Source organism: Callorhinus ursinus, unplaced genomic scaffold, assembly GCF_003265705.2.
Source record: "Callorhinus ursinus isolate GAN/ISIS: 27379988/994484 unplaced genomic scaffold, GSC_fseal_2.0 scaffold2, whole genome shotgun sequence".
Classification (NCBI taxonomy): Eukaryota; Metazoa; Chordata; class Mammalia; order Carnivora; family Otariidae; genus Callorhinus; species Callorhinus ursinus.
In genome coordinates this window covers 7,520,760-7,544,600 of record NW_027397064.1, presented here as the reverse complement: position 1 = coordinate 7,544,600, position 23,841 = coordinate 7,520,760, and the positions used below count along the sequence as shown (strand labels likewise).

At 37.3% G+C, this 23,841-nt stretch overlaps 1 protein-coding gene across 12 annotated transcripts in view; it reads left to right on the top strand.

Annotated features, from left to right (window-relative positions):
* SP100 (SP100 nuclear antigen) overlaps positions 1-23,841 on the top strand; it is a 96,390-nt gene that overhangs the window by 13,728 nt on the left and 58,821 nt on the right. For all 12 annotated transcript variants that reach the window (XR_012373773.1, XR_012373770.1, XR_012373767.1 and 9 more), the window contains exons 2-4: positions 17,650-17,812; positions 19,170-19,338; positions 22,113-22,196. Coding sequence is in view for 8 of the 12 variants with exons in the window: in XM_073877453.1 (XP_073733554.1) it covers positions 17,650-17,812; positions 19,170-19,338; positions 22,113-22,196 (416 nt within the window). In the remaining 4 variants the exon portion in view is untranslated. The remainder of the gene's footprint in view (positions 1-17,649; positions 17,813-19,169; positions 19,339-22,112; positions 22,197-23,841) is intronic.

Below are 23,841 nucleotides of genomic sequence, written 5' to 3'. Positions count from 1 at the left end.
AAAACTTTGGACTTTTTTTCATTGTTCCATTGTTTCATTGTTTTCCTGCATTCAGTGTTGCATATGAAAATTCCAACTTCCATCAGATTTTCACTCCTTGTGGGTGAGCTGCTTTTCTTTCTGGAATGATTATGATTTGTTTGTTATCCTTGACGTTCTAGATTTCACCATAATACATCTAGGTATGGGTTTTAAATATTCATTTTCTGCCCTTGAGGAGCCTTTTTAATATTAAAGTTCTAGCTTTCTCTGACTGACTTATTTCATCTGGCATAATAGCTCCATTCATGTTGTAGCAAATGGCAAGATTTTATTGGGTTTTTTTTTATGGCTGAGTAATATTCCTTTATATATGTCACACCTTCTTTATCCATTCCTCAGAAGATGGACATTTGGGCTCTTTCCACAATCTGGCTGTTGTTGATAATGCACAGAGGAAGACAAATCGTATGATTTCACTCATATGTGGAATTTAAGAAGCAAAAGAAATGGACATGGGGTGGGGATAAAGGGAGAGGAAAACCAAGAAACAGGCTCTTGAGTGTAAAGAACAAACTGGTGGTTAAGCAGGGGGAGGATGGGGTAACTAGGTGAAGGGGCTTAAGGAGGGCATTTGTCGTGATGAGCCCTGGGCGTTGTATGAAAGGGCTGAATCACCAAATTCTACACCTGAAACTAATGTATGTTAACTAGCTGGAATTTAAACAAAAACTTTTCTAAAAAGTTCTAGCTTGCATTCTGAAAATTGTTTTTCCTCTTTTTATCTGATTTTTTTGGTCTCATTCTTTCTCCTCTCCTTCTAAAATTCCCATTGGCAGAATGTCAAAACATCAGATTATACAATATATCTTATTTTTTTCATGGTTTCCACATCCTTTTTCTTACATTCCAGAAAAAAATGTAACTAACTAACTTTTTGACTGAGTCTATTCAACTGTTAACATGCCTACTTTTTTTATTTTTTACAACAGTTTTAATGAGGTATAATTTACATACTGTAAAATTCACCTGTTTTAAGTGTACAATGCAATGATTTTTAGCAAATTTACAGAGTTCGGCAACCATCACCACAATCCAAGTTTAGAACATGTCATTACCTCACAGAGTTTGCTCATGGTGGTTTGTAGTCAGTCCCTATTCCTACCCCCCAGCCCCAGGTAACTACTAATCTCCTTTCTGTCTCTGTAGATTCATTTTTTCTGGACATTTCATATAGATGGAATCATATCATATGTGGTCTTGCACATCTGACTTTTTTCACTGAGCATAATATTCTTGAGGTTCATCCATGTTGTAGCGTGTGTTCATGTTTTGTTCCTTGTTATTGCTGAGTAATACTCCATTGGATGGATCTACCACATTTTATTTATCCATTTACCTGTTAATGGACACTTGGATTTTTTCCACTTCTTGGCTATTATGGAAAAGGCTTCCATGAATATTTACCTATCTGTGTGAACAGGTTTTCATTTCTAGGTTGATACCTAGGAGTGGAATTTTGGGGTCATATGGTAATGTTATGCTTAACTTTTTAAAAACCTATCTTACAGTGTTTCCAAAGATGCTCATGAGCAGTGTGTAAGGGTTCCAGTTTTTCCACAATCTCGCTAACTATATCTTTGATTATAGCCAATCCAGTAAGTATACATTGGTAACTCATTTTGGTTTTAATTTGCTTTTTCCTAGTGACTAATGATGTTGGGCATCTTGTTATGTGTTTGTTACCTTCCATATATCTTTTTGAAGAAAAAGCTATTCAAATCGCTAGCCAATCATTTAATTGGGTTGTTTGTCTATTGAGTTGTAGGAATTCTTAATATATCTGTGTACGAGTCATTCATTAGAAATATGATTGGCTAATATTTTCTCCCACTCTGAGACTAGCCTTTTATTTTCTTAATGGTGTCTTTTGAAGCACAAAGGACTTAAATTATTTGAACTCCAATTTATCAATTTATTCTTTTGTGGATAATGCTTTTGGGGTTTTTTTTTAAGATTTTATTTATTTATTTATTTATTTGAGCGATGAGTAAGAGTGAGAGAGATCACAGAAGGAGAGGGAGAAGCAGACTCCCCACTGAGCAGAGAGCCCGACTAAGGGCTTGATCCCAGGACCCTGGGATCATGACCTGAGCTGAAAGCGGATGCTTAACCCACTGAGCCACCCAGGCTCCCCTGGATCATGCTTTTTGATATTGTAGCTACCTTTTAGTCTAACCCCAAATCCCCAAATTTTCTATCTATTCTTTGGAAAGCTTTATCATTATCTCTTGTACACAGGATACTACATAATCTGTGGGACCCAGTGAAAAATGAAAGTGGAGGGACCCTTGTTCAAAAATCATTATGAATTTCATAACAGTGAAAGCAAGGCATTAAACCAAATACAGGGCCTTGTGTGACTGCATAAGATGCATGCCTCTGAATTTGGCTCTTATATTTAGATCTATGATACCTTTTGAGTTGATTTTTGTCTAGGTGTGAGGTGAGGGTATAAATTAATCTTGCTGTATGTGGATATTTAAATGTCGTAGCACTTTTTGTCAAAAAGACTTTTCTCATTGAATTGCCTTGGTACTTCGAAAATCAATTATAAGGGTTTATTTTTCACTCTCAATTCTAGTCCATTGATCAATGTATCTATTTTTATGCTAGTGCTGTAACTGTCTTGATTAATGTAGCTTTATGATAAGTCTTGAATTCAGGAAGTATAAATCCTTCAACTCTGTTCCTCAAGACCATTTTGGCTATTCTGTATCCTTTGTATTTTCACATAAATTTTTGGATCAACTTCTCAGTTCCTGGAAAAAAATCTTGCTGGGATTTTGATAGGAATTTCACCGAATCTATAGATCAATTAGGAGAGAATTGCTATCTTAAAAATATTGAGTTTTCCAATCCATGAACATGGATTGTTTCTATTTATTTTGATCTTTAATTTTTTAGAACACTTTATTTATTTGAGAGAGAGAGAAAGAGCACACAAGGTGGGGAGGGGCAGAAGGAGAGGAAGAGGCAGACTCCCTGATGAGCAGGGAGCCTCACACAGGGTTCAACCCCAGGACCCTGGGATCATGACCTGAGTTGAAGGCACACTTAACCGACTGAGCCACCCAGGCGCCCCTGATCTTTAATTTTTTTTAGCAATGCTCTGTAGTTTTCAGCATGTAAGACTTGCTTTTTGTTAAATTTATTCCTAAATATTTAATTCTTTTGCCTACCTTTATTTTTTCATTTGAAAACTCAACTTTTAAATTCCTAAATTTCCTGGTTGTTTTATAGACACAATATTATCTCGTAAGCTATGAGAGTATAAAATATACTTACTCTTTATAAAGTCTTGCTTTGTTGGCTCTATTATTCGTATTTCCTCTGATGTTACCAAAAAAAACAGGAAAGAAGGATCTGAAGGGACTTGGGTGGAACCCTGACACTCTTCACTAAGCCAATGTTAACAACTTGGGGTATTTCCTCCCCCAAACTTTACACACAAATGCAAGATTTTTAGTACTTTGATTTGTATAAAAATGGAGTCATAATATATTAATCTGAACTTGATGTTTTTATTTATCAATAAAACTACGCCCTTCCATCCAAATTACTAGAAATAAATAACTACGTACTATTCCAACAGTATGGGTTTGCCATAATCTCTGCAACCATTCAGCTGAATGGACAGTCAAGCTGTTTTCAGGTTTGGGGGTCTTACTAATTCCCTTTTAAAATAATTTACGGATATATTTATATGCTTTTTTCCTCCTTTTGTGTGTTGATGTACTAAATTATTTAAAGAGATTTCCTAATGTTGAACCATCTTTACTCATTTCATTATTTAACTTTTCTTCCTCTTTTTTTTCCTTAGTATGATGGTTTCATGATTTTTAGGCTAAAATTTTTTTATTATTGATCTTTTTATTAATTGAAGTATAATTAACATACAATTTTATATTAGTTTCAGGTATACGGTGTATTGATTCAACAATTCTATACATTACTCAGGGTTCATCACGATAAGTTTAGTCGTCATGTGTTGTTACCATATAACAGTATTACAATATTACTGACTGTATTCCCTTTGCTGTACTTTTCCTCCCTGTGACTTATTTATTTTATAACTGGAAGTTTGTACCTCTTAATCCCCTTTACCTATTTCACCCATTCCATCACCTACCTCCCTCTGGCAACCACCAGTTTGTTCTCTGAATTTAAAAGTCTGATTTTTGTTTTGTTTTGTTTTTTAGATTCCACGTGTAAGTGAAATCATTTGGTACTTGTATTTTTCTGTCTGACTTATTTCACTTAGCATAATACTGTCTAGGCTCACTCATGTTTTCATGAGTGGCAAGATCTCATTCTTTTAAAAATTAAAAATAGAAATACCACATGATCCAGTAATTCCACTACTACTTACACAAAGAAAACAAAAACACTAATTCAAAAAGATAAATGCACCCCTACGTTTATTGCAGCATTATTTATAATAGTCAAGATATGGAAGCAGCCCAAGTGTCCATTGATAAATGAATGGATAAATAAGATGTGGTGAATATTTACAATGGAATATTGCTCTTCCTCTATTTCTGAAGTAGTTCTAACCACAAGGTCTATCTTATCTTTGATCCAACACATTACTTGTTGTTTTCTTTTGTAAAATCTCTGGATGGTTTATTTTCTTTAACCTGCAGCCTGTTCAGCATCTACTTGTAATTTATTGAGACTTCTTTTGTGGCCAAGATTATGATTCAGAATGATACACATTTCACAGACTGGGGAAAAATGGTGTGTTCCTTGTTTTTAGGTCACAAGATCAAATGATAAATTATTCTTGCTAATTTATCCGAAGCCTGTATACTTTTCAAATATTTTATTTATTTATTATGAGAGAGAGAGAAAGAGCTGGGGGGAGGGGCAGAGGGAGAAGGAGAGATAAAATCTCAAGCAGACTCCCTGGTGAGCACAGAGCCCTACTCAAGGCTCAGTCCTACTACCCTGAGATCATGACCTGAGCGAAAATCAAGAGTCGGATGCTTAACCAACTGAGCCACCCAGGAGCCTCCAGAGCATGTATTTTTTGATCATTTTTTGAATATGTGAAGAGTCAAAAACTGGAGGTGAAATGTTTTTCAACGTGCATAAAACATTTGTTCCATTATCTGTTTCTTGATTTTACTTTGATATGGTTATGAATACCCTTATTTTTTATTTTGTTTACATTTGAATACCATAATTTCCCTATCTTTGATTTTAACAAGTTTTGTGTCACTTTGTCTTTTTTGTGTCTCTTCTTGGATTCCATTTTTCATCTGTGCCTTTCAATATCGTCTTTTTTGCATTTCCATTTAATATTTTAAATAGTATATTTTCATATGTGTATTTTTTCTGTTTTAACTTTTTTTTAAGATTTTTAATTTATTTATTTGACAGAGACAGTGAGAGAGGGAACACAAGCAGGGGGAGTGGGAGAGGGAGAAGCAGGCTTCCCGCTGAGCAGGGAGCCCAATGCGGGGCTCGATCCCAGGACCCTGGGATCATGACCTGAGCCGAAGGCAGCCGATTAACGACTGAGCCACCCAGGCGCCCCTCTGTTTTAACTTTTAGAACTCCTGTCCTATTGTTTTCCTTGTTTTTTCTCTCAAAAAAATGCAAGCTATGTTTTCTTTTTATTCTATTTTTTAGCATTTCATAGGGTTTTATAGAGTCTGATTTCAGTGAACCTGCGATTTCTAGAATAATTTTCTGCATATAGACCCTGTACATATTTTGTTAGATTAATACCTAAGTATTTCACATTTTTTGTGCTATTGTAAATGGTAGTGTTTTATTTTATTTCAAATTCTAATTTTTCAGTGCTGGTATATACAAAATCAATAGATCATTGTATATTAACCTTGTGTCCAATGACCTTGCCATAGTTACCTATTAGTTCAAGGAGATTTTTTTTTTTGGTAATTATTTGAGATTTTCTACATAGACAATTATTTAATCTGCAAATAAAAACAATTTTATTTCTTCCTTCCCAAATTCTAATGTTAACTTTTTTGGGTTTGTTTGTTTGTTTTTGGGTTTTTTTGCACTAACTATGCCTTCTAGTAAGATGTTGACTAGGAGTAGTAAAAGGGGACATCTTTGCCATGTTCCTGATCTTAGGGGAAACTGTACAGTTCTCTGTAGTATAACATTAGCTAGAGGGTTTTTTGAAGATGTTCATCCTCAAGTTGAAGAAGTTCCTCTCTATTTTTAGTTTGCTGAGAGTTTTTACATGAATGGGTGTTGGATTTTGTCAAGTGACTTTTCTGCATCAATTGGTATCATTCAGATTTTCTTCTTTAGCCTGCTGACATGGTAGATTACACTGATTGATTCTGAATATTGAATGGAGACTTGCATATCTAGAATACGTTCCACTTGATCATGATGTATAATTTTTTTACATTGTTGGATGAGATTTGCTAATATTTTCTTGAAGACTTTTGTATATATATTCTGAGAGATATTCGTCTATAGTTTGTCTTTATCTGCTTTTTTTCTTTAATTTTTTTATTGTTATGTTAAATCACCATACATTACATCATTAGTTTTTGATGTAGTGTTCCATGATTCATTGTTTGTTGTCTTTATCTGCTTTTGATATTATGATAATGCTGGGCTTATTGAAGGAATTAAGAAGTGTTCCCTCTGTTTCTATTTTCTGGACAAGACTGTGGCAAATTGGCATCATTTCTTCCTTAATGTTTTGTAGGATTACACAGTGAAAACACCTGAACCTAGTACTTAGCTTTTTCAAAGTTATTAATTACTGACTCAATTTTTTAAAAAGTAGATACAGGCCTATTCAAATGACCTGTCTCTCCTTGTGTGAGTTTTGCGGGTTTATGGTTTTCTAGGATTTTGTTCATTTTATTTAACATCAAATTTGTGGAAATACATTTATTTATAGTATTCTTTTGTTGTCCTTTTAATATCATTGGAATCAGTTGTATGATTCTACTTTCACTTCGACATTGGTAATTTGTATCTTTTGTCTCTCTTTTTTTTCTTGGTTAACCTAGGTAGAAGGTTATCAATTTTATAGATCTTTTCTAAGAACCAGCTTTAGGTTCTGTGGAGTTTTCTCTTTTATTTCCTATTTTCAATTTCATTGATTTCTGCTCTAATTTTTGTTTTCTTACTTCTACTTCTTTAGGCTTAAATTGTTCTTCCTTGTCCAGTTTCCTACGTGGAGAAACATAGGTTACTGATTTTAGATCTTTCTTCTTTTCTTTTTTTTTTTTTTTTATGATTTTTTTTTTTTTTCTGACAGGGAGAGACACAGAGAGAGAGGGAAAACAAGCAGGGGGAGTGGGAGAGGGAGAAGCAGGCTTCCTGTGGAGCAGGGAGCCCAATGCAGAGCTCGATCCCAGGACCCTGGGATCATGACCTGAGCTGAAGGCAGACGCTTAATGGCTGAGCTACCCAGGAGCCCCAGATCTTTCTTCTTTTCTAATATATGCATTTAATGGAATGCATTTCTCTCTGATTCCTGCTTTTTCTGCATCCCACTTTTTTTTTCTTTTTGGAGAAAGAGAGAGACAGAGAGTGTGGGCATGCACACACAAGCAAGCAGGATAGGGGGAGGGGCAGAGAGAGAGAGAATCTTAAGCAGGCTCCACACTCAGCACAGAGTCTTGATGCAGGGCTCAATCCCACAACCCTAAGATCATGACCTGAGCTGAAATCAAGTCAGATGCTTAACTGACTGAGCCACCCAGGTGCCCCTGCATCCCACAAATTTTGATAAGTTGTATGCTCATTTTTTTTAGTTCAAAATATTTCTTAATTTTTCTTGAGACCTCTTCTTTGACCCAGGCATTATTTAGAAGTGTATTTTTAAATCTCCAAATACTGGGCATTTTCTACCTCTTCCTGTTATTGATTTGTAGTTTAATTCCTGTGTTGTCTGAGAACATACTTTTTATGATTTCTATTCTTTTAAATTTGTTAAGATGTGTTTTATGGCCTATAGCATGGTCTCCTTTAGTGAGGGTTGTTATTCCACGTAATCTTGAGGGATATGTGTATCCTGCTGCTGTTGGATGGAATATTTCAAAAATGTCAAATAGATCAAGTTGATTGATAGTGATATTCAGGTCTACTACATTCTTATTGCTTCTCTACCTGCTTGATCTATTAATTACTAAAAAAAGGGGGGGCTTTTCATGTATCCAACTGCAGTAACAGATTCATCTATTTCTATTACTGTTTATCAACTTTTACCTTACATAATATGATGCTGTGTGTTTAGGAAGATATATGTTGTAGAAAATGACCCCTTTATCATACAAAATGCCCTCTTTCTCCTTGATAATTTTTCTTGTTCTGAAGTTTTTTTTGTGTGGAAATAATGTAGCTACTCCATCTTTTTTGTTTGTTTGTTTGTTTTGTTAGTGTTAGCATGGTACCTCTTTCTCCATTCTTAACCTGAGTCTTTATATTTGTGGGTTCTTTCTTGGTGACAGTATGTGGTAGGTCTTGTTTTTGTAGTTACTTTGTCAATCTCTGCTTTTTTTTCTTTTTCCAAATTTTTATTTAAATTCCAGATGATTAACATACCATGTTTCAGGTGTAGATATTTAGTGATTCATCACTTACATACAATCACAATAAGTTCCCTCCTTAATACCCATTACCTATTTAACCCATCCCTCTGCCCACTTCCCCTCTGGTAATTATCAGTTTGTTCTCTATAGTTAAGAATCTGTTTCTTGGTTTTCCTCTCTTTTTTTCTCTCCCTATGTTCATTTGTTTTGTTTCTTAAATTCCACATATGCGTGAAATCATATGGTATTTGTCTTTCTCTGACTGACTTATTTTGCTTAGCATAATACTCCATCCATTACGTTTGAAATGACAAGATTTCATTCTTTTTTAATGGCTGAGTAATATTCCATTGCATGTATGTGTATATGCATATATTACATCTTCTTTATCCGTTCATCAGTTGATGGACATTTGGGTTCTTTCCATAATTTCGCTATTGTTGATAATGCTGCTATAAACATCAGGGTGCATGTATCCCTTCGAAATAGTATTTTTGTATTCTTTAGCTAAATACCTGGTAGTGCAATTGTGGATTGTAGGGTAGTTCTGTTTTTAACTTTTTGAGGAACCCCCATACTATTTTCCAGAGTGGATGCACGAGTCTGCATTCCAACCAGTAGTGCAAGAGGGTTCTCCTTACTCCACATCCTGGCCAACACCTGTTGTTTTCTGTGTTGTTAATTTTAGCCATTCTGATGGCTGTGAGGTGATATCTCACTGTAGTTTTGATTTGTATTTCCCTGATGATGAGTATGTTGAACATCTTTTCATGTGTCTGTTGGCCTTCTTGGGAAAAGGTCTATTCATATCTTCTGCCCATTTTTTAGCTGGATTATTTGTTTTTTGGGTGTGGAGTTTTAAAAGTTCATTATAGATTTTGGATACCAACCCTTTATCAGATACATCATTGGCAAATATATTTTGATGAAGTCCAAATAGCTTATTTTTGTTTTTGTTTCCCTTGCCTCGGGAGACATATTTAGTAAGAAGTTGTCATGGCTAATGTCAAACAAGTTACTGCCCGTGTTCTCCTCTAGGATTTTAATGGTTTTCTGTCTCACATTTAGGTTTTTAGTCCATTTTGAATTTATTTTTGTGTATGGTCTAAGAGAGTGGTCCAGTTTCATTATTTTGCATGTTGCTATCCAGTTTTCCCACCACCATTTGTTGAAGGGATTCTTTTTCCCATTGGATATTCTTTTCTGCCTTGTCAAAGATTAATTGACCATATAGTTGTGGGTTCATTTCTGGGTTTTCTGTTCTGTTTCATTGATCTATGTGTCTGTTTTTGTGTCAGTACCATACTGTCTTGATCACTACAGCTTTGTAATATAACTTGAAGTCCAGATAGTGATGCCTCAGTTTTGAGGGGAACCCTTTTTTTCAACATTACTTTGGCTATTCAGAGTCTTTTGTAGTTCCATACAAATTTTAGGATTGTTTGTTCTAGCTCTGTGAAAAATGCTGTTTGGATTTTGATAGGGATTGCACTAAATGTATAGATTGCTTTGGGTAATATAGACTATTTTAATGTTTGTTCTTCCAATCTGTGAGCATGGAATGTTTTTCCATTTCTTTGTGTCCTCTTCAATTTTTTTCATCAGTGTTTTATAGTTTTCAGAGTACAGATCTTTTACCTCTTTGGTTAGGTTTATCTGTAGGTATCTTATTGTTTTTTGTGCAATAGTAAATGGGCCTGATTCCTTGATTTCTCTTTCCACTGCTTCATTATTGGTGTAGAAAAATGTAACAGATTTCTGTATGTTGATTTTGTATCCTGTGAGTTTACAGAATTCATTTATCAGTTCTAGCAATTTTTTGGTGGAGTCTTTTGGGTTTTCTATATAGAGTATCATGTCATCTTGCAAATAGTGAAAGTTTGACTTCTTCCCTGCTGATTTGGATACGTTTTATTTCTTTTTGTTGTCTGATTGCTGTGGCTAGGACTTGCAGTACTATATTAAGTAACAGTGGTTAGAGTAGACATCCCTGTCTTGTTCCTGACTATAGAAGGAAAGCTCTCAGTTTTTCCCCCTTAAGGATGATATTAGCTGTAGGTTTTTTGTATATGACCTTTATTATATCGAGGTATGTTCCTTCCAACCCTACTTTGCTGAGGGTTTTTATTATGAATGGATGTTGTACTTTGTCAGATGCGTTTTCTGCATCTATTGAAAGGATCATATGTTTATTACCCTTTGTTTTATTAATGTGGTGTATCACATTCACTGATTTGCAAATATTGAACCACCCTTGCAGCCCAGTAATAAATCTCACTTGGTTATGGTGAATGATTCTTTTAATGTACTGTTGGATTCAATTTGCTAGTATTTTATTGAGAATTTTTGCATCCGTTGTTCATCAGGGATATTGGCCTGTAGTTCTCTCTTTTAATGGAGTCTTTGAATTTGGGATCAGGGTGATGCTGGTCTCATAGAATGAATTTGGAAGTTTTCCTTCCATTTCTATTTTTTGTAATAGTTTGAGAAGAATAGGTATTAACTCTTCTCTAAATGTTCAGTAGAATTCACCTGTGAAGCCATCTGGCCCTGGACTTTTGCTGGTTGGGAGATTTTTGATTACTGATTCAATTTCTTTGTTAGTAATCAATCTGTTCAAGTTTTCTATTTCTTCCTGTTTCAATTTTGGTAGTTTATGTTTCTAGGAATTTACCAATTTCTTCCAAATTGCCCTATTTGTTGGTATGTAGTTTTTCATAATATTCTCTTACAGTTGTTTACATTTTTGTGGTGCTGGTTGTTATTTTGCCTCTTTTTTGTGATTTTATTTATTTGTGTCCTTTCTATTTTCTTTTTGATAAGTCTGGTAAAGACTTTACCAATTTTAGGGCACCTGGGTGGCTCAGATGGTTAAGCGTCTGCCTTTGGCTCAGGTCATGATCCCAGAGTCCTGGGATCAAGTCCTGCATCAGGCTCCCTGCTCTGCGGGGAGCCTGCTTCTCTCTCTCCCTCTGCCTCTGCCTCTCTCTCTCTCTCTCTCTCTCTCTGACTCTCATGAATAAATAAATAAAACATTTGAAAAAAAAAAGACTTTACCAATTTTATTAATTTTTTGAAAGAACCAGCTCCTGGTTTCATTGATCTGTTCTATTGTTTTTTTAGTTTCTGTATCATTTATTTCTGCTCTAATCTTTATTATTTCCTTTCTACTGCTGGCCATAGGCTTTGTTTGTTGTTCTTTTTCAAGCTCCTTTAGGTTTAAGGTTAGGTTGTTTATTTGAGATTTTTCTTGCTTCTTGAGGCAGACCTGTATTGCTATATGCTTCCCTCTTGTGACTGCTTTGGCTGCATCCCAAAGATTTTGGACTGTAGTGCTTTCATTTTCATTTGTTTCCATGTATTTTTTTTTTTTGAGAGAGAGAGACTGCCCATGAGCATGGGGGGTGGGGCAGAGGGAGAAGGGGAGAGAATCTTATGCAGGTCGCATGCCTAGCACAGAGCCCAACTCGGGGCTAATCTTATGATCCTCAGATCATGACCTGAGAGTTGGACGCCCAACCAACTGAGTCATCCAGGTGTCCCTTTGTCTTTGTCTTTTCCATGTATTTTTAAATTTCTTCTTTGATATCCTGATTGTTTCCCTGCCTTCCTTCCAGGAGCAAGGCAGCACCCTCAGGGCTCTATCTCACCACGCCCAACAACATTTAAAACTCCAGTCTGCAAGCCCTGCTGGTTGTAAGAACTCACGAAAATCAGCCCTTCTCATTTTCCCAGCCAGTGGCTTTGGGGAAGTGTTCTCCTTGTGTGTATCCCTGTGTGCTCCTCTCTCTCTCACCTTTCTCTGCAACCAGGGCTCCCTCCCCTCCGCAGCACCCATGATCTATATCTCTCCTAAACCATGTCTCTGCACTTCCTACCTTCCTCAGTGTGGCCTCTACTCTCCCTCTAGTCATGCAGTTTGTTCTGTCAGTCCTCAGGTTGATTTCTTGGGTATTCAGAATGATTTGATAATTATCTAGTTGTGTTCGAGGGACAAGATGAACCTGGGGTCCTCCTACTATGCCGCCATCTTAGTTCCCCCACACAAAATCTCTGCTTTTAATATTTAGCATTAAAATATTAGCATTTAGACCATTCACACTGAATGTAATTATTTATATACTGTATTAATATCTACCATGTTTGTTATTGTTCCTTATTCCTTGCATTTGCTTTGTTTCCTTTTCCTTCTCTTTTTCTGCCTTGTCTGGTTTTAAGTTAGCATTTTGTATGATCCCATCTTGTCTCTTCTATTAACATATCAGTTGTACTTCTTTTCAAATGTTTTTAGTGGTTGCCTAGAGATTTCAGTATACACTTTATACCATTTCATCTGTAGCACAGATACCTTGTAACGGAGTATTCCCAATTCCTTCTTCCCATCCCTTACGGTATTACTGTCATTCATTGCACTCATCTGTACCTTGTAATCATCATTTGTTCCAATCAGAGAATGTCCTTGGGCTGCTGCTGGACTGCCATCTTGGGTTTCTTTTTAATGTTTCTGGGATTAGATCCACTGGTTTCTAATTTTCACATCTTCCTCAATATTGGATTACTTGCCTCTTTTTCTGAATCCAACACATTGAATTTTTTTAAAGATTTATTTCTTTATTTTAAAGAGAGAGAGTGAGTGTGGGGAGGCAGAGGGAGAAGGAGAAAGAGAATCTCAAGCAGTCTTCATACCCATCACGGAGCCCAAAGCAGGACTCTGTCTCATGACCCCGAGATCATGACCTGAGGCAAAATGAAGAGTCAGACACTTAACTGACTGAGCCACCCAGGCACCCCCCCATTAAATGTTTTTAAGAGTGGGTGTGTGTTGCTCAGTATCAGACATCTATTTATTAGATGAATAAATAAACTAGAACCATACTAGGTGACTTAGTTTTAAAACTTTTTATATACATAAAGGAAATAAAGAAAATTGTAGGAAAAACACTCAAGATGGATGTTTGTAAAGTAAAATTTCTGAGCCTTACATATCTGAAGTTGTCTTGATTAGCATTGAGTATTGAAGAGCTGGCTTTACAGTCTCTGTTACTGATGAGATGTCACTCTCAAGTTATTCTTGCCATCATTCCTCCATAGTTGACTAGTTTCTTGATTCTTACTGGGAGTTTTAAGTTTTTCTCTTTGTTTTTTAGGTGTTGTTATTTCATAACGAGGTGCTTTGGTTTATGTCTTTTTAAATTCATTTCTCTAAGTACCCTTTAAAAAAAAATTCATGTCCCTCTACTCCGTGGTATCTTTTTAAGTAATTCTCTTAACACATTCCTCCTCTGCAATTTCCTTGCACAGCTTTCTAGACTCCAATTAGGTGGCTATCAGACAACCTAAATTTATCTTAATGCTCTTATAGTTTCTTTCAAATTTACTTTTTTTTCCTTTTAATCTCTTACTTTTCTGGGAAACTTCTTCAACTTTATTTTACAACGATTTTAGTAAATTTTAGTAAATTTCCAAAAATCAATATAAAAATTATGTAAGACCATAATCACTTTCTTTCTTTGTATCCTAGGGTACAGTGTGTATTCTCAAATATCTCTAAAAAATATTAGAGGTTTTGAAAGTTTCTCACTTCCTACAATATCTCTGTTTCTCCTAGGATAACTTTTTTTCCTTTTTGTATGTTGTTCTTTCCGATATTTGAGAATTTTCTCAAAACTCTGCTGACTTGTGGTTATCTGTTCCTACTTGAGAGAAGGCTCTGGAAATCAACTGATGTGATTCACTAAATTAAAGAATAAAGAAGGAAAATCATATAAATATCTCAGCAAATGCACTTGATAATATTCAACATCTGTCCATGAGAAAACTCTCAGCAAACTAGGAATAGACAGTAACTTCCTCAGTCTCATTAAAAATACACACACACACACACACACACACAATGTATACAGCAAACATCATACTTAATGGTGATACTAAGTGCTCTTTTTCTAAGATTGGAAACAAGACAAGAATGTCCACTCTCACTACTTTTCTTCAACATTGTCTCTAAACTCCTAACCAGTACAATAAAAAAGAAAAAGAAACAATTGTTGGAAAAAGAAAAGGAGTTTTGCTTGCTGGTGACATGATTATTTATTTTCTATAAAATCCAAAAGAAATCTACAAATACATTACTGGAATACAAGAATTTAGTAAGATTATAAATACATGGTTAATATTTTCAAAAACCAGTTTTATTCCCATCCAATTATAACAAGCAATTTAAAAAACAATACCATTTAAGGCAATACCAGCTTAAAAAACAACACCGTTTCTAGTTAGGAACAAGTTTAATGAAAGATGTGTATGACTTCTTTTTTTTTATTCAATTTAGTTAACACATAGTGTATTATTAGTATTAGGGGTAGAATTTAGTGATTCATCAATTGCATATAACATCCAGTGCTCATTACATCAAGTGCCCTCCTGAATGTCCATCACCCAATTACCCCATCCCCCCACTGACCTTCCCTCCAGCAACCCTCAGTTTGTTCCCTATAGTTAAAGAGTCTCCTATGGTTTGCCTCCCTCTCTGTTTTTATCTTAGTTTATTTTTCCTTCCTTCCCCTATGTTCATCGTTTTGTTTCTTAAATTCCCCAGTCTAGATGTGTATGACTTCTTTACTGAAAACACTTCTAGAAGGAAAACTAAATAAATGGAGAGCTATACAATGTTAACAGATTGGAGCTCAATATTGTTAAGATATCAGTTGTAACCAATTTATCTGAAGGTTCAATGCAAACTGTTTAAAAATCCAAAAGGCTTTTCTTGTAGAAAGTGACAAATAGATTTTAAGAGACATATGGTATACCAAAAGACCTAGAAAAGCCAAGACAATTTTTCCCTGACTTCAAGACTTTCTATAAACTATAGTGTGCAAGCCAATTTGCTATTGGCATAAGGATAGACAAATAGATCAGTGGTACAGAATAGAAAATCCAGAAATAGACCCATGCTTACATTACAAATTGCTTTTTGAATATTTTCATTAACTTGTGGTAGGCAAAGATTTCTTAGTACATTAAAGTTATTATTAAAGTATAAACCACAGAAGAAAAGAATTGATGGATTTGGCTTCCTCAAAATTAAAAATTTCTCCTCATCAAAACACATGCTTAAGCAAACCACAGACTGGAAGAAAATGTTTGTGATACACAGATTAAACAAAAACACTTCTTTCCATAATATAAAACAAACTGCTACACATCAATAAGTAGTAAAAGACAACCAAACAATATAAATGGGTCAAAAACTTGAACAGACACTTTACAAAAGATGCATGAATTGCCAATAAGCATATGAAAACATGCTCAATATCATTAGTTGTTAAAGGAATGCAAATTAAAACTATATGAGATCCCACATCATACTCATGCGAATTGCTAAAATTAGAAAAACTATCTCTAATAGACTTTGAAAAACAGTTTGGCAGATTCTAAAGTGGCTAAACATACTCAGGCAATGATCCACTCCTAATTACCCAAGAGAAATGAAAACATCATGCCATAAAAAGACATCTACAAGAACAGCGGGTTTATTCATACAAGTCCCAAACTGGAATCAATCTAAATGTCCATCACAGGAAAATGAATAAGCAGATTGTGGTAGGTCCACACAATGGAATACCTTCCACTACAAAAAGGAACAAACTTCCATTCATCCAACAGCATGGATGATGAGCAAATGTCAGGCACAAAGCATACATGATGTATTATTCCGCATATGTGAAACCCAGTAAGAGGCAAAATTCACACATGGTGACAGAAAGGTCAGCAATGTTTGCCTTTGAGAGGCCGCCTGGCTCTAGGTGATCAGCTTGTAGGGTGAGGGGTTAGAGGTGCACTGTTCTGTTCTCCATTGTAAAAATAACATATAAGTTTTCAGCACCATGTCTCACTTGTGATCTCTACTGCCTCTTCAGGGTTCTTCAGGGCATACCAGTTGTTTTTCTGACCTCTGGAAGCATCCTCCACCTACAACAGCAATTAGCACTCTTCTGACCACTTTTGTCATATAGATTTTGGTTGAAATCTCTCTTGTGCTCATTGCCCCGCCATTCTCTTTGTCACTGTGAATCCAATTTCTTTATTATCGTTTTAGCAGGACTTTCAATAAAAGAGAGGACAAATGTTTCTTTTCAATCTGCAATCTTTGACCTGGAACATTTCTTTTGCAGGAATTTGACACAATAATTTGACGTTATTATTCCCTGAGGCATACTAAGTACTGGGAAGTAGCAATAATTCTCTTCTGGTTTGACAAAGAAAGCTTCTAAGTCTTCATAATACAAGATGTTGATTGAAACATTATTATCAGAGCAATAAAATGATCAACTAAAAATTGGAATTAGAGACTCAGGTTTAAAATTACTTTCACAGGAAACATCAGTGATTTCTGAAATTCAGATGCCTGAAATATTCACTATATATAACAATAACACAGACAGATTTATATTAACACAAAGTAGGACCAGATGTCCCAGGAAAAATGTTTGATATTCTTGTGAAATTATCAATTTATACTGTTTCATGTCACTATTAACCACATCTTATCCTTTATAAATTAATTTTATAATGTAGGATGGCATTTCTCTTAACAGCTATAGGGGGAGAGCTGGTTTTAGCTTTCTGATATTTTTTTTTTCTCTTAGTTGTTAAGTATTTTCAAGGTTAGACTTTTATCCCATTGCTTTCCTTTTTCCAAAATTGTTTTATTGGAGTATAGTTTATTCCATTGCTTTTCATTCTTCTGTTCACTCCATCTCAATTTTGTTTGAATTAAAATTTTTTTAATTATAAAAATACTTCAGATATGTGAAGGTATCTTTACAATGGCTTTGATCCAGACAGACTGGAATAGACTTTCTCAGTCCCACATTTAAGCCTTTCTTAACCTCCGTGCTTTCTTCAGCATATCTTTGCTTATTACTTCAATTCCATTTTTTCTGTCTCTGCTCAGCACTATGTACTTTATATATGTTAGTTTTTCCCAGCTTATTCTTCATATATAAATCTTACAGCCTCCATAAGCATCTTGGAATCTGGACGACCATTTTCACATGGTATCCTTCCTTCCTAGGGCATCCACAGAAGACCAGAACATTGATGACAGACTTATCTATGAGACTCTATTCAAACACTTCAAAAGACACAAGGTGGAGATTTCAAATGCAATAAAAAAGCCATTTCCTTTCTTTGAGTGCCTCCGGGACCGTGAACTCATCACCAATAAAATGTATGATGTAAGTGATGTTTTTTCTGTCAGGATCTGGTAAACTGGCCCCAAATGAAGTTATATTTTGATATCCTGGACCCAAACATCAAGCACAACTAACCGATTGAGGAGTCTCCTATGAGTGGGGACTTTTTCAAATATTATTGCAAGTGTTCCTGTAAGGTAAAAAGGAAAAGGAGAATCAGTTGTCACCAGGGACTATCCTGCTTCTCTCTGAAGGAATGGTGCTCTGTGCTGCCCCCTGGAGTTGGGCTGAATAGCCTATCAAGTGAGCTGAATCTGAAGCAGGAGTGCTCTATAGATGTATATAATGCTTTGTAGGAATGTGTAGAATATAACATAAACTGAGAATTAAAGGTAATTTTAATGAATTGATGTATAACTTATATGAGTTAATTTAATAAAATAACAATTAACACATATCATTTTTTAAAAATTTTATTATGTTATGTTAGTCACCATACAATACATCATTAGTTTTTGATGTGATCCACGATCCATTGTTTTCGTTTAACACCCAGTGCTCCATGCAGTACGTGCCTTCCATAATACCCGTCACCGGGCTAACCAATCCCCCCTCCCCCCCTCCCCTCTAAAACTCTGTTTGTTTCTCAGAGTCCATAGTCTCTCATGGTTCATCTCTCAACACATATCATTTCAATGGACATCAGTTTGAGTGCTTAGATCTGAGAACATTAAAACCTACAGGGAACTGATGTCCTGTTAGGACAAAATTTGGGAATTGATTATTATTATTCTTTTGCTAGCAGTTTTCAGTTTTTAGGGTTTTTTCTTTTTCTCTGTCTTTTTTTATGGTATTTCTGGACTTTTGGAATTTGGGTTTGATTTTAGCAATAGGCATTGCTGGAGATACAGAGATTCAAGTCTTCTCTTTGCCGGATGAATATGCTTTCTCTATGGCCAGATTCATAAAAGAGGAGAACTGTCACCTGGTTTCCTTGAGTTCTTCCAGGCCAAGTCAGTCCTGGGGAAAGGGTAAGGTCGTCCATGCAACAGGACAGCTGCTCATCACCGCTTAGTCTATTCCTAAAATATCTGACCAGGTTCTTAAAGGGCTACATATCATTTAACTTTGAACACACTGTTGTTCTTCAAAATTGCACTTACTTACATCTAATATAAATGAAGGTGAGGAAATCTGTTTCACAAGTGATTATTTTTAAGGAGGAAGGATTTACTTGTTTCACTTAGTATCTATACAAATAAATAGAAATTCTAAAACTTTATATGAGAAGATACCTATGGAAGGAAATTGGAAGACATTACCCATAAAATCACTTTCTAGGGCTCTTCTGTAACTTGGAAGTCTGTATTTATATTCTCTCCATTCAATATTTTTTAAGGATTGTCAAGATTCTTGTAGAAACCTGGTCCCTGTACAAAAAGTGGTGTATAATGTTCTCAAGGAACTGGAGAAGACATTTGACTTGCCACTTATGGAAGCATTGTTCAGCGAGGTCAACGTGCAAGAATACCCTGATTTAAATCATATTTATAAGAGCTTCGAATATGGTAATTAGGTTTATTATCTACCTTTTGATATCCAGGGCCAACTTTTTTTTTTTTTTTTTTTGCACAAGTATATGTTGAGCTCCTACAATGTTTCACACACAGTGCTGGGGCAGTGGGGATATAACAATAGAGAAAACACTAATCATGAACGTTCTCAAAGCTTATGGTATAATGGCTATGGTACAACACTCACCTAGAGTAGAGGTCTTCTTAACTAGGCATTTAGACTCATAGGACAACCAGAGCCAAAGTGCCATCAGATTTACTTAGAAGGACAAATGACAGGAAACACAGCATCCCAACTGGGCAGCATCAGTTGCTCCTCTTCTGTGGGATTCCTTGTGGAGACCCACACAGCAGTCCACCAAGTTGACTACTACCCACCTCAAGTGTCAGCTTGGCTGTGGATGTAGGATCCACCCTGGCTTAGCGGCACCATGCCCATGGGTATCAAGAGGTCACATAACAGTGCTGTAGTCGTAACGTTCAGGGACCCTACAAGGGACAAGCCAAGTCATAAGATTCACCACTTTGAAGGAAGACCAAAGTGCGCTTTGTAGTCTGTCGATAGTCCCTCCCCATCCACATGCAATTTACCAGTCATTTTTGACCCTAAACTAGGGCTAAGCTAGGTTTTAACTAGGCCAATGTTGGCTTTAGTAGAAGAAAAACCATCTTCATCAGGTTTCCAGAGTAATGAGCCAGAAAGTTAACCCAAGGTCACATTTACCCTTAAAGAAGGAGAATTGGTTTTGTTAACTCTTTCTCCACAAGGGGTGAAACAAACATTATTCAAATAATCACAAAACCAGTGCTCTGCCAGGTGTTATACAAAACTAAAGGTTTGATTCTCAACTTTTTCCTGGGAAGGCATGATTTTTATTTTCTTTTTAAAATAACTTTATTTTAGTTTATTTTAAGGCCTGCAAGAGTTTAAGAGAATGCTCTTAATATATATACACTTTTTTTTTTTTGACTTGCCTAGGAAACTTTTTATTCCAACACAGTTTGGTGTCAGTGGAGTTCTCCAGATAAGGGATAGAGACATCATAAGAAGAATGTTCCCGTGCCCTGAAGAGGGTTAGCACTATGGGATCAGGCATGGAGTGTGAAAGGACCTAGTGTGTCTTCAAAGACAAATTCAGTTTCTCTCAGAGAGTGAGAAGCAGACTGTGGAGCTGATTCATGACAGATAAATTTGAAGAAAATTTTAGGAAGTCTACGATATAAAGCTAAGCAATTGGAATTTTATTAATAGGCAATAAAGAGATATCAACAGTTTTTATAAACCAGAAAAAATTAAAAAGCAGGTATAAAGCATGTGGTTTGTCGACTTGTGTCAATAGTAACCTTATCTAATTAAGAACAAAATAATGTCTATAGCAAGTCAGTCCAGTTGGAAATCGAATAAAGGCAATTAAGATAAGATTATATTTGTAACCAGGATGTCCCGGGCCATGGGAACAGAGGGAATGGCGGTTACCTGTCCTGCCCACACCTCAGGCGCTCTGATTCTCTCCATGGACTGCAGTGACCCCCCCCCTTCCAGGTTCAGTGTCCACATCACCTGTGTTAGGTTCTGGGGCTCCCCGAGCTGGGGTGACCTGCACCTACACTCATGGCCGCCCACCTGCCCCTGGGGATATAGCAGCTGTTGCCTCCCAGACACTGTTGTCCATGGGAGCTGTGGGTCAGTGACCCAAAGCCAAGAATCTGGGGGCTGTGGTCTGGGGTGCACACTCTCTCCTGCTGCTCGGTCCCTACCTTCATCCCATGCTCAGAGCCCCCTGAGCCCCCATGGGACCACCTACACACACAGGCCCCCTTCACCTTTCCCTTTGTTCTCCTTGTATCCTCCACCTGGTTTTGCCACAGTCTGAGGCCAGGTCTGGGATGACAAAGCACACCTGGCTCCCACTGTCCCATGCAACTCACCCCTGCGGGCCCAGCCCCAGGAGGAGCTCCCTCCATGGGCCCTGGAGCAGCAGATTCCCTACCTCCGTGGTGTCCCCTCCTCCCTGGACTCCCCACAGACACCACCTCCCCACCCCTCCAGGCTTCATGGTTTATTTCCTTCTTCCCGTGTGTGCTGGGTCACCTACCGGCAGGAGCGCTGGGCTGGTGTCCCTCCCTCCCCTGATTGGGGGCCTCCCCACCCCTGGGGCAGGCCTGTGGGGTGGTCCTCCAGCACAGCTATCTGTGCTCCCTGCTCAGAGCTGCAGAGTGTCCCTTTGTCCCTGGCATCTGGCCCCTGGGAGGTCTGTCTTGTTCCTCCAGGTGTCCTCTGCTTTGTCTCTTTGAGAAGCACTCACCTTCCCTGCCCCAAACCTCCTCTGGTCTAGCAGCATCTCTAGAGCAGATGGGCTTTCTCTTTCATACCCATGGATCTCTCTGTGAGCCTAGCTCTTCTCTGGAGGTAATCCCTATTTCTTTCTTTCAGTTTGAATGGTTCAGAAACACATTTCACATCTATTATTTACTTTGATATATGCTTTTCCTGGCCATCCACAAATTCTTCTACAAGAGTAACGGGATCATGATGTTTCCTTTATCCTTACATTGGAGTGGCTCCTTTCTGTGTGGGAAACATAGACTCTCTTGCTGGAAGTTCTCTTTTCTATCCCAGGGATGATGGGGGAGCTTTACAAGAAGGATCAGAGGCACTGAGCTCGAGTGACCTGAGGGATGGGAGTTGCTAACTGTGTAATTTTGAGATGTTGTGTCTGGTCTCTGATGGGATCCCTAATTGTTTCCTTCCGTCTCCCTCTCCTTAGCAATCCAAGAGAAAATTAATTACCAAGAAAGTGATGAAGAAGAGGTGGACAAGAGTCCTAATATCCGACTGAGGCTTGGGCAAGGTGATTGCAACCCGATAAACACTGATTCACATCTACAAAGAAGAAAAGGAGAAAGGGAACTCAGGCCCGAGTCCTGGGTGTATTTGGGGAATCAGGGAAGAAATGTTAAGGACCAAGGAAAAGGCAGGGAGGGGTGTTTGCATCAAGGTCTAAGCAGAGCCCAAATCCTGGAGGAGTAGCTATGACAAGAGACTATTGGCCCAATAACCAAGGCAAAGGGAAAGAAACTCAGTGTGTCAATAAACCAGATTTAAACAGATTAACTGCCAGGAAGTAATTGTGATTTAGAAAAGTCCCGGTAGGAGAAGATTAGTGTGAAACTCTTAAGGGCTAAGAACCTGGGCCCATGGCCAACATCAAATGATGGAGGAAGGACTGATTTAAATGTGGAGATGTTTTTCAAGAGCCCAGATATTTAAGGAGAAAGCCAGTCACATAGAGAGAGAAAAGAGGAAGTGGTAGAAAGATGGAGGGGAGGAAGTGGGTACTTTGAGAAAGAGAAGGAGGGAAATGAAAAAGAAGAAAGGATTAAAAGACCCAATAGAAATAGCTGTGTTATTAATATCTCACTGGTTGAACATTTGTGCAGGTAGTTGTAGGTTTAGTGCTCAGGCTGCCATTGGAGATTAGCACTGTTTTTATGCCCATTTTGCAGATAAGGAAACTGAAATCTGGAAACAGTGTGTGTGTAGTTGGCCTGGGGTCAGATGAGCAAGGGTGAACCCAGGCATTCTGAACCCAGAGCCTGTGTGTGTGTGTGTGTGTGTGTGTGTGTGTGTGTGTGTGTGTGCGCGCGCGCGCGCGCGTGTGTTAATGGAAGTAAAAATTCACATAACATAAAATTAACCATTTTAAAGTGTACAGTTAATGATATCTGGTCCATTCACAATGTTGTGCAACCACTACCTCTGTCTAGTTCCAGAACATTCCAATCACCTCAGAAGGAAGCTCCATTTCACTCCCTGTGCCCCTCTTGCCAAGCCTCTGGCAAACAGTAATCTAGTTTCTGTCTCTTTGGATTTACCTATTCCAGACATTTCATGTAAAATGAATCATATAAACACTCCCTTCATGTCTGGCTTCTTTCACACAGCACAGTATTTTCAAGGTTCATCTATTTTGTCACATGAATCAGTTCCTTATTCCTTTTTGTTAGTGGAGAGCATTCCCTTGTATGGATATATTTATTACATGTTGCTTATTCATTCATCAGTTAGTGATGGGTTGTTTCTACCTTTTGGCTGTGACAGAGGCTGCATTCTTAACCCTGTACTGCCACTCCGGGAATCTAATGGAAAAGACAGAAGCATGAGACAAAAATTGGGAAATATATGCAGAGAAAGATACAGAAAAAAGAATACCAAGAATGGGAGGACATAGAGGAGAATCGCACATGGAATCCTCAAGGAAAGGCCAATGAGACAGACTGAACAGATGTGTAGAGGGAGGGTGTAGAGGAAGAGGAGGTGGGGACGAGTCAGCAGGACTTTGTAGGAACTAAGTAAGTCCACTGGTCAGGGGCAGCTCTGGGGACAAAGGCAGCTTCACTATGGCCATGGGAGTCAGGATAAGCCATCACCAGTTAACTCAAGTACCTTGTGTGGGACATGCAGTGAGATGGCCTGGCCAAGGTCCTCTTAGCCAG